Here is an 11,960-nt window from a genome sequence, read left to right as displayed (position 1 = left end):
GTCCCAGTTTCTGAGCCACTCTGGCTATTTTCCTTTTCACACTATGTCATCAACAACAGAAGGTCCATGTTGTGCAATACGAGGTTTCCACACACAAATGTCTATGTAATGATAAAATATTATCCGATTTAAACCCAAACCTTTACAATATTATTTTTCAACATCACTAAAAGATATTTTAACCAATAAAAATAACTATATATATATATATATATATAAATCTATATTCATCCTTTTGTTTGAATGATGTAAAACTTTGTTTGCATCCCAAGAGTCCAAGATCTGATATTAAAATATTTTTCAAATAAAAAAATCTTACATTTTTCATTTTTTTTTCTGATACAGAGTGATTACTTCAATTGTTCTGTGAAAAGTACGTAGCAAAGTAAACATAAATGAGCTGATAACAAATGGGAAACTAAAGCAACTGACATAACAAAACCTCACACTGCAGCACATCCATAGGTGCTGACATGAAGTATTAAATTGGATGACCTAAAATTTAGGTAAAGTCACCAGTTGGAGAGTACAAGCCTCCATTTTTAAATGATTTAATTATCTTTTTGATTCTTATAATTTCATATGAGCTTTACTTTTTATTCTCTGTAATTAAAAATAATTCATTTTAGTTTGTATACATATCGTTTTCATTTCCTTTAGTCTATAATTTTATAAATTTTATTTTCAGTCTTTATAGCAATAAACTTCAAAGGCTAAAAGAAAACAAAAATAGTATGTATAAAAATTAAAATGAAACACTTTTAATTATAAGAAGTTTATAAAATTATAATGACCAAAAAGATAATTCAAGTTCTTAAAATTTTGTAAAAAATTTATGCAATGTTTAGTTAGATGTATCCAATGTAAACCGTCAGTTCATATACCCCTAAATCCTTTGAAAGAAGGAAATGGAGAGCTACTTCCATCCAGCATGCATTTGGAGTTCCAACCAGATGGTGAGACTAAGGCATTTGGTGGTTGCACCAACAGTTCTAAGAATGATTGCTGAAGTGCAATCATGTTAGTCTCCCTTGGACCAGTCAAAGAGTCTGTTTGAATAGAGCTTAGAAATATTTGAGTTTCTTTACTGAAAAATACTCTTTATTTTCAGGAAAGAAACTTTTAAAACATTTCTACCTTGTATCCAAAGAGGCTCTAACTCAACAGCTTCAATGTCATTGTGTATATCAAAATATAAGCTGTCTTTTTCCACATTTCTGACCCGTTCATAATCTACTATATCTTCATAGCTGCAAGGAGAACATAAATTTACAAATTGAATGAATATTAGAACTTGAATTCTCATTATTACTTGTTCATTTCTCAACTATAAATTCTTGAATCTCTATTCCCGTATGCCGAGCACCTCCTTGTACTCTCAGCAGAATTTCATCTCCAACTTTGAGTGAGGTCACAGGAATGGCAGTTTTTAACAGTGTATTTCCTGAATAGGGCAATAAACAACACTTTAGGAAACTCAACAAACTACCAGAAAATAGAAAGAAAAAATGACGGAATTACCTTGTGGGGGACAAACCAAGGCAACTGTTTCTGCATTCTGTAAAAGGATACTGATAGCTTGATTATCTGATTCTATCTGAAATGAGACAATTATTATTACCAAATCAGAATTTTGGATAGGTATCAGCAAACAGCAATAGAAGTAACTGAAATAGTCATAAACTATGATTTGTTCAAATGACAATGAAAATTTTGTTCTTTGCTGCCACACAATGCTCAACCATAATTTTACAATATTGCTCAAAACATTTGAACGATATCTCATAGTCTAATACTCATTCAACAAAATAAGAACATGGAAAACGACTCTATTCAACCCCAGTTACTGTATATTACTGCTATGCTATCTTGGTATAATTATAGTCATTTCAACCCAAGATAACAATTTTAACTTTTATGTTCACTCTCATTCTAATGTTAGTCCGAATTGAAGTTTGGTAACAATGAAGACAGTTGTTTTGGAGAAAACTAGCTATAGCTCCATGATAAAAGTCTCTGAACAATTTATATATGTTTCAGCTTCAAATGTATATACAATGGTGGTTGTATCTTCAGCTTCTGAATTTCCACACGATAGATCTATCAGATATGCATGCACGATGGTTATATATATTAAAATTAAACATTTTTCACAAGGTGGTCAGCATTAAACACAGCTTTCACATTTGAAGTTCAATCTTAATGTACAATTATTAAGGATTTGTTTAGTTTAAAGGAGGAGAAGGAGAATAAGGATTTTAATGGAGGGGAACGAATGAGAAGAAATAGAAATTTTGTTTAGTTAAGAAGAAAAAAAGGAGGAGAGAGAGTTTTTTTTTGTTTGGTTCACGAGAGAACTTAAAAAATAATTTACTTTTATATCTTTATAATTTTAAATTTTAAAAAAATAATTAACAATATTTTAGAAATTGTATTAAAAATGTTTTAAAATTTCTCTTCTCTCCAAATTCCTCCAATATTGGAAGGGAGGAAAAAATTACATGAGGAGAGATTTTGCTCCGCTCCATTTCCCTCCTAAAAATTAAACCAAACAATTTTTTTTTTATAAAAATGTCTCCCTTCCCCTTCATTTTCTTCCAACCAAACACTATATTAGACTTTTTGGTATTTTTATTGATGGCATAGAGTGAGGAACTCCTGGAAACTCTTCAGTATACATTAATGCTTTGTAATGGTAGGAACGGCTTGTGTAAAACAATTATATTTGAAATGGCAGTTCATTTTCAAATCTATATATGCAAAAGAGATCTTATGGTAAAAAAACAGAAGAGTAATACACAAGATTATTGGTGCAATTTAAAAAAAATAACAAACAATTGAAAGCTTTGGAAATGAATATTATACCACAGAATACTACATCATGCATCATGGCACCTTGAAATGCTAATATAGAACTACTTGAAATAAGACAATCATATAAGTTCAGGTTATTTTGCAAGTAGGTTCAGCTCAAACTTTGGTTAAAGTTTGTTTTAAACCAGTTTTATGTATCTATTTTTAAATTGAAAATACCTAGCATGCTTATTGACAATTGATAAATGAGTGGTTTCTACAATTATATCTTATCCATTAACCACCCTTTAGATCTAGTTGGAAAGGACAAGGGGGAAATGAAGAGGGAGAGGGCATAAGGAAAAGTTGGACTAGGAAAAAAACCAAACTATGAAATGTTAATTTTTTTTTTTTAAGAATTATTTTTTTCTCAAAATTGGTTTCCTTAAGAATCGTTTTTAAAATATGACCCATTGAACTTAGATATCAAATTTCTAGGAGTTTCCGAACACCCTTTAAGAGTAGTTAATAATCCCACAGTGTATTATCAACCGCTACAGCTTTAAGAATATATTTATTAGACTAGCGTGATATATTCCAGAAAGAATGTACCACAGCACCCTCATTAAATAAATCAAGTTAAAAAACAAAAAGAAATACTCCTTTCAATCAATTTTTCCTATAATGCATACACAAACCTCTGCCTCCACAAGGATTAGTGGTCTACTTTCTATCTTTACACGCCCAACAATTGCAATTCGTTGATGACCCTGTTGATCAACTACAATCACTTCTTTCCCTGATTTTAATTCTGACAGGTAGCATGTTCTGCCTCCTGGAACAGCAACATAAGCATGCACTGGTCCCTGTTATGATAAGTAATTGGTTAAAAAGAATTCATACAATTTCTGTTGGCATGATAATTAACTTTTAAAGTGGAAATTCCAAAAACAACAAGAATGCAAAAAACTACCAAAAACAAAAGTATTAAAAACATCAAACTTTCATCTTCAAGAAATTAATTAAACTAACAAAATGAGACATGCAAGTTCAGAATAATTTCAGCTATCAGATGACAATTTGACAATATTACCGATCCCACAACATGTGCTGACACTACTTCTTGATTGTGTAAATTATATTCAACATTCATGAAAACAAAATGAAAAAGTAAATGATCATGGGTAATACACTACTATATTAAAAGCTTGTCCAAAGTCTGCTTTGAAGGTAAACGAATCCTAATTTAGTGCAAATCAAAATTTCCTTATAAATAAAAAATCTTTACATCCAATAGCAATAAATATATCTTGTAATGATTATATATGCTATCAAATCCTAATTTAGTACAAAACCCACATCGGATTATGAGTGTTATACACCATCACAGATTCCTTTTCCCAAGCAGTTTTGATTTCTGGTCTCACTGTCACCCCATTGTTGTGAATTGTAAAGATAAGAGGGGTAATTTTATCCGAGATCAAAGGCAAGGAAAATATTAATTTCAAGCTCAAGGCTTGAATAAACAACTTACTGCATTCACCCGAAAAGGCCGGCTTGCAATGTAATTTGACTCCAAACATTCTGAGTGAACAAGAAATAATCCTCTGGCAAAAGATCCAACCTGTTGAAAATATTCGGGCAGTAAGAACTGCAGCTTCACTAGATTAGCCAAGAAATAGTTTAACCATTGCATAGGAAATGGATACATACAAGAAGTCCTTCACCAGGTCTCATGAGACTGCAGAGATCTACGCAAACACGATCCCCCATTCCAGCCACTTGAATATGTGTCACGGTGGCTTTGGTCAAGCTCAGTAGATTACTTTCTTCCATTCTTCTGTCAAAATATTCCTGAAAGTTTCCAACTGAAAATCTGAAATAAGAGGTGAAGCCTCATTATTGAAGAAGTCTCACCTAGGTATAGAATACCTTTAGCTCAAGAACAGGTTCAACATCTTCTACTTTCATAATTATGCCATCTAAACCATGTTCAAGTGCCTATAAAATCCAAGGGTTGCAACTGTAAGGAGAGAGTTCAAACTGAAAGTAAAAGAGTGTTATTATATACAGTCACACGAGCTTCAACTCTGGAAAGTTTACTAGATTAGTCTCCTAGTAAGTATATACCTCGAGAAACACCTGAGCTTCAGATGTATTATTAGATATGGCAAACACGGTCTTATGGCTGCTTTGAAATGCAGCAATGATATTTTCTGCAGGTATTACCTGAGAAATTGCAAACAAGGAAAATTGTTGAAGATGATAAATCACAATTATTGAAAACAAACTATTACACTTTAAAAGACACTAGATTTTGTTGCAACAAATTGAAGTCAGAAAAGATCAAGCCAGAAAAAGAATGGTTTTCGAGGTGATGCAATCAAATTCATTAAGAGTTAAATTGGAGGTCTTAGAATCACAAACATAACTATATTTTAGAGTAAATTTATATATACGATTGTAAATCACAGATAGAATAACATTCATATAAAGGGTAGTAGTTGTCGTCATCGCCATCATTATCATCATAATAATAATAATAACAAAACCCATAAATTAATCAAATAATTTGATAGCTCAGTAGATCGGATCAATTTCATAGCTAACCGAAGTACTGAGCTAGCTGAAGTTATAATGTTATATACAACACATTTCCAACAAGGTATTGATTACAACTGATATGTCCTACTCCTAGCCCATTTCTCACTTATACAACGAAACCATGAGCCAGAACTAGAGCATAAACAAGCAAAATCTCCCAGCTTCCGATAAAAGCTCAAGTAGGACATTTCAAACTTTAACTAGAGAAACAAGTTGATCTTATCCTCTTGCAAAGCAAATTGGTGTATAAACAATAGAAAAAATAATATGGATGAAAGTATGTAAACTATTCCATCATAATTCTTATAGCAGACTACAACGAGCATACCTGCCAATCTAATAAATTAACTACAATGTTCTCTGCCTGCTCATCCTCCGGTCTAAGTCCCTCTAGCTCCTCTGGAGTCGAAACGTCAAAAATTGTGGCTACCCTTGTATTCTGTCCATCCAAAATCACCCGCTCACTAACAAAAAGAGGGCATATTACCGCAATAGCTGTGCCCCATCAAGACCAAAATTCCAAATTCATAAAATTAGATATGCTAGTAGTACACTATCCAATCCATCACTAACACAAGCTCCATTTTACTCATCACCAAAATACAATTGTGGGTGTATTTGTGTAAACTTCTCCAAAAACATTTCTAGGAAAGAAAAAATGAAATAAGTTTCTTCTTAAGCTACAATTAGTCTGTGCATAAGCTAATTTGCGGAAGCTCTCTCCTTTAACTTCTACAAAATCTTATTTTTAACCTATGCATAAACTAAATTAACTCATGGAAAAGTTTATTTGGATTTTCCATTCTATCTTTTTTCCCTAGAAGTTTATCCAATCAGACCCATATGTAAAAAAACAATTATGGTCATCTTATCCTTAATCCTTATAGTTATTGCCAACACTTGAATACAACAAAAAGAAAGGGATTTAATTTTGATCAAAATCACTACAAAACATTTTCCCACTAGATTTCAATTGAAATACACGGACACCGTAAAATTATTTTCCAGTGTCATCCATTCATGCATTGCCATGTAATTAAAAGAAAATGACTTTTGCAATAATTACATTAAAAATCATATCTGGGTTATTTTTAATTGATCCACAATATAAAGATCCTTACACTTGCGCTCTATCAAAATCAAACTTCCCTCTACTATGTATCAACAAATTATTCTAAAAGTATGTCTACCACAACAAAAGCTAGTATTTTTAACGATGTGCCGATCAAATGTAAACTCAAAAAGGAAAAAACAACAAATGGGTAATAGAATTTCCTTCCAAACGAAGAACTTACAAGACCAATCATGAGCAAGTTGTCGATGGTGCGATGGAAAAACGAAAGTGTTCCATCCTCTCTCTACTGCTGCAGTCATGACCTGCTTGTTGCTGGTCCATATCCAAACTCTCTTGGATCGTTTACCTGTCCCATCCAACGATGTCTGAGAAGAAGACATTGAGGAACAAGGGCTATTATGCTTATGCCGCAAAAGGATCTTCTCAGAATGAAGAGAATTAAGGTTTGTTCCACGGATGTTGCGACTCGAGAGGGTGTATAACGAAGACAATCGAAGGGAAGAAGCCGAGAGAGATGAAGGAGGTGAAGTGAAGTGTGAGATGCAAATGTGTGACGACAGTGCCATCCTATGTTGCTGTTCTTTCTCTGCAACAGCAACCAGTGACTGTGTCAGCAACAACCTCAGCGAAATTTTTATTTTATTTTTTTTTCTATTTTCTTTTCGGTTCCAGCACCTCATCCTCTTTGAGTCACGTGACATTATTGTTTTTTTGTACTGGATCACGTGACATTGGCCCAACTAGAACCTGGATTGGATAGTGGGTACCATACTTAGGTGCTGACACATTGACATCCATTAGGAAGGGTCATAAAAACAACCTACATGACATAATATTTTATTTTAAAATTGAATTACTTACTAAATTTTAATTCTTCAGCAACATTTTCTTATTTATATTTATTAAAATATTATTATATATTAAATAAATAAATTATTTTATAATATTTTTCTAAAAAATATTATTAAAGATAGAATAACATTTTTAATATTATTTTTTTTAATTATTTTCAAAATTAAAGTTAACATAGATTATTTTGTAACATTTTTTTTGAAAAATATTATTATAATTACTTCTAAAATCAAAGTTCCACATCGAGTAAAAAAAATATATTTCTCTTATCTCTAATTGTTACCCATAATTAAAGTCACACATCGAATAGATTAATAACTTATAAAGAGTATATATAACTATATAGTTATACTTAAGATAAATGAAATTTGATATTTTATATATAATTAGTGGTAACTAATTAATAATATCTTTAATCTTCTCTCAAAAAACTCCTACGAATTTAAGAGGCATAAAAATATAATAATTGATAGTAATATATCTAAATTAAAATTAATTATCATTTTATAAAATTAACAAAATATTGGCAGCATCATTAAAATGTTACAAAAATATTATTTTTCTAACATTTGAAAAATGTTATCTAATTATATAAAAATGTTATTAAAAATCTTTAACAACATAAACTATATACAATATTTGACAATATATTGCTAAAACAAATTAATAACATTTTTATATAATTAAGTAATATTTTTTAAATATTGTTAAAAATTATTTGTGTTGTAGTGAGTTAAAGGTTTTGTAAATTGGTAATGTTTTTTGGGTATCGGTACCAATAAAAAGATGATTGTTGGTATAGGACACCAAAATGAGTTTTTGGAATTTCTGTTAATAATGTACCAAAATCATTAGAAGAATGCCTATTAATTCGTTGGGCATTGTATGAAATATTTGAAATACAGAAAAGAAATACTATCTAGAGGAGTTACAATGACAAGTAAAAAATATGGATATCAACTAATTGTTGGTATAATAATAATAATAAAAGAAAATTTAAGTGGTAGATTATACAATTGGTATATAGCTGTAATATAATTTTGGTTAAAATAATTTTTTAACCTTTATAATTTCATTTATTTTACTTTTTAATATTTATAATTTAAAATAGATAATTTCAACTTGTATATTTATATTTTTTAATCTTTTTTAGTTTTTATTGTTGATTTTTTATAGCGTTATTTTTATGTGGGTAATGTAGACCTATTAAACGGGAAAAAATTCTATTGTGGACATGCTAGTGGACAATTCAAAGAAGCAGAAAAGCATTATCACACCACCTACAAGGAAGAACTGGCTGTAAAGAATGGAATCAAGAAGTTTGATTTCCACCTGCGAGGATATCATTTTGAAGTTCAAATGGATAATTCCTCTTTTCCCAAAATTCTGGATTTCAAAAACAAATTGCCACCTGAACCTCATATCCTAAGACTGAAAGATTGGTTTTCCAGGTATGACTTCACTGTTAAACATATCAAAGGAAAACACAACCTCATTCCTGATTTCCTGTCGAGACCTCAAAACCCAGTCATAATCATATCATCCACCTATAACTTTCCATTAATTTTCATGGTGAAACCATTACCTGATACTGCAAAAACAAGAAAGCTATATACTCCTGGTTTTAAACCTAACAGTCTTGAAGAAATTATCCAATTCGCTAAAGCTCATTATTTTTATTATCTTCACGAGACTTTAAAGTTTAAAATCATCCCTCCATCCATGTTTGATCCAATAGAAGACCATCCTGGAATTTTTGAATTATTCTGTGAAATTGGTTGGGATTTGTGTGAACCAACTCTCTGGGCCTTATGGTGTAAAACTGTCCAACATCTAATTGCAATTGCTCTGAGGACGCAATCAGCTTACAATATTATGATAAATCCAGACAAGGCAGAATTTTTATTCTGGACTCTATTAGAATGGTTTTCACCTCTCCCATGGTGGAGAAGTGAGTTAAAAAAGGTTCTTGATTTTCAAAAGAATCAAATGGGGAAAAGCAAAAAACAATGTGAGTCTTTGACTTCCATAGCCATCATCAGTCGCCCTTATTTCCAGAAACCAACAGGACAACTGTGGTCTAAGAATGAAGCTTATTTCTGGGGAACCTTTGAGACATATCCACCAGATCAGAGTTACAGGACACAATTGATCAACCATCTCAAGGAAGAAAAAATCCAACAAAAGAGCCAAGAAGAAGCCAGCTCATCACAAAGTCGGTTCATTCCTACCCAGTCAAGCCATCAGGGTATCAATACTTTCATGAGCAGAACTGAGTATTACGTGTCTGATGAACAATTCCAGACAGTTAATGATCTAGGAGAAAACAACGAAGATGATTACTATGCTGAATTGATGATAGACAACTGTTCCGATTCAGATGCATAAGATCTGAATCTCTCTCCTAGCCACGAGCCCATTATCAAAAGGGGCTAATAATGAGAATCTATTTTTCGTACTATCTACCCTCATGTCTGCCATCAGTGTGTAATAAGTGTGTATATGAGTTTGTATGACAGTTTGTATTTTATATGAGTCATGACCATGTAGGTCTTCTGTTTGTACCCGTTCTTATCGTCTGAGTCATAATAGTTTGTCTAGTTGTATGAGTCACACCCCACGAGGGTCCTTTACTGTATTTAGCTTTTAGTGAGCCAATCAGAATTGGCCCATGTGTAAAATGCTTGTGGTTTGTAAGCCTCATGAGATCCCCTCCGAGTCTATACACTACAAGAAAAATGTAAATTTCCGACGGAAAATTTCCGACGGATATGGATCCGTCGGAAATTTCCGACGGATTTATATTTTCGTCGGAAATTTCCGACAGAATTTTCTGTCAGAAATTTTCCATCGGAAATTTCCGACGGAAATATAAATCCGTCGGAAATTTCCGATAGAAACTTTCCGACTGAAAATTCTGTCGGAAATTTCCGACGGAAAAATAAATCCGTCGGAAATTTCTGCCGAAAAATTTCCGACAGAATTATTCCGTCGTAAATTTCCGACGAAATTTTCTGTCGGAAATTTCCGACGGAATTTTCCGTCGGAAATCTTATTTTTAATTTATATTTTAAATTTCTTTTTTTGATTTCTTATTTTTAATTTATTATTTTAAATTTCTTATATATATTTGTAGTATTAAAAATTTTATATATCTTTTAAAGGTATAAATATATATTATAATTATTTATTACAAGTTTTTTATATCTACGATTAATATTAAAGATGAAAATAAATTCGGTTATACTATATTTTATTATAATTTACTTGGTTTGAACTTAACTTTCTTTAAAAATATATATTTTAAGTGTGACTTATTTATCTATCATAGATAATTTTTAAATATTTGGGTAGAACTACAATCATATAGACTTATTTTATATAATTTAACACTATTAAAAATATAAAAATCTATATGTTAAATTTATAAAAATAAAGTTTAATTTATTTATGATATAAATCTGTTTTTAATATCTAATATATATTTTTAGATGATAATTTATTTTAAAATATATCTTATAATAACAATTCTAAATGGAATATAAATCTTATGATTTTTCTTATTTTGATTTTTTTAATCAATGTATACAATTTTACTATTTTGATTTTTTCAATCAACGTATACAATAAATAAAAAACACAAAAGAAAAACATGCATGCTACAAATTTTATTTTATCAAAAAATTATTTGTTTTAATATATTACATTATATATGTGAATATTAAGACATATATATATATATATATATACATATATATATTATAATTAAACTTTTTGTAAAAGTCGCAATTAATATATATATATATATATATATATATATATATATATATATGAGGGGGGTTATAATTACAATGGTATAAATTTTACTAAGTGTTACACCGCTCAATAACTTTATATTAAATGTGAATTTTGTAAATTCAACCGTTAAATTGAAAATTTTTTACTCTTAAATCATATATATATATAGACACACACACACACACACACACACATATATATATATATATATATATATATATATATATATACACATGAGGGGAGCTATAATTACAATGGTATTAATTTTACTAAGTGTTACACCGCTCAATAACTTTATATTAAATGTGAATTTTGTAAATTCAACCGTTAAATTGAAAATCTTTTACTCTTAAATCATATATACAAAATGTTATATTAATCGAAGATGATTTTTTATAAAATAAAAATAAATCTGTCGAAAAATTTATATTTTTGATGAGAAAATTTTTGTAAGAAAAGTTATATTATTGATAGAATATTTCAGACAAATTTATATTTGTCGAAAATGTAAGAACTGATTTTAAATTTGATATGAAAATATTATGATATAATTAGATAAGATTTTAAGTTAGTATTTTATTAATGGTTGATAATTAAAAAATAAAACATGGATAAATACATTATTTGAATTTTATATGTTTGATTTAAGATAACTTACCAAATAACTCTTGGTAAAGTTATTCCGCTCAATAACTCATGGTATGTTGAATTTCATCGATCCAATTAATTGTTAAATTAAAAGTTATTAAATTTTACTAATAATTAATATAAAAAATTAATTAGTTTTGGAATAAATTATTTGCTAATTAACAATATAATTGAAATATTAATTATTTTA

At 29.8% G+C, this 11,960-nt stretch overlaps 1 protein-coding gene across 1 annotated transcript; it reads right to left on the bottom strand.

Annotated features, from left to right (window-relative positions):
• Window positions 1-1,079: 1,079 nt before the first annotated feature.
• Window positions 1,080-7,188, bottom strand: LOC109788558 (3-dehydroquinate synthase). Its single transcript, XM_020347305.3, has 9 exons — window positions 6,693-7,188; window positions 5,726-5,892; window positions 4,924-5,022; window positions 4,726-4,794; window positions 4,507-4,647; window positions 4,328-4,417; window positions 3,492-3,659; window positions 1,522-1,597; window positions 1,080-1,444 (listed from the first exon to the last, which is right to left on the bottom strand). The coding sequence occupies exons 1-9, from the start codon at window positions 7,171-7,173 to the stop codon at window positions 1,317-1,319; spliced, it is 1,419 nt and encodes a 472-aa protein (XP_020202894.2). The 5' UTR covers window positions 7,174-7,188; the 3' UTR covers window positions 1,080-1,316.
• Window positions 7,189-11,960: the final 4,772 nt, after the last annotated feature.

This window comes from Cajanus cajan, chromosome 2 (assembly GCF_000230855.2).
Source record: "Cajanus cajan strain Asha chromosome 2, NIPB_CcT2T_4, whole genome shotgun sequence".
NCBI classification, from domain to species: domain Eukaryota; kingdom Viridiplantae; phylum Streptophyta; class Magnoliopsida; order Fabales; family Fabaceae; genus Cajanus; species Cajanus cajan.
Note: the sequence above shows the minus strand (reverse complement) of the source record. Positions and strands in the feature narration are given on the sequence as shown.

What these genes read in the sequence shown, in the direction of transcription:
- LOC109788558 (XM_020347305.3), bottom strand. Translation starts at nt 7,173, where the DNA reads ATGTCACGTGACTCAAAGAGGATGAGGTGCTGGAACCGAAAAGAAAAT. An exon ending in TTAATTTATTAGATTGGCAG is followed by an intron (nt 5,023 to 5,725) that starts GTATGCTCGTTG and finishes GCAATTTCTCAG; the next exon opens with GTAATACCTGCAGAAAATAT. An exon ending in GACCTGGTGAAGGACTTCTT is followed by an intron (nt 4,418 to 4,506) that starts GTATGTATCCAT and finishes TATTTTCAACAG; the next exon opens with GTTGGATCTTTTGCCAGAGG.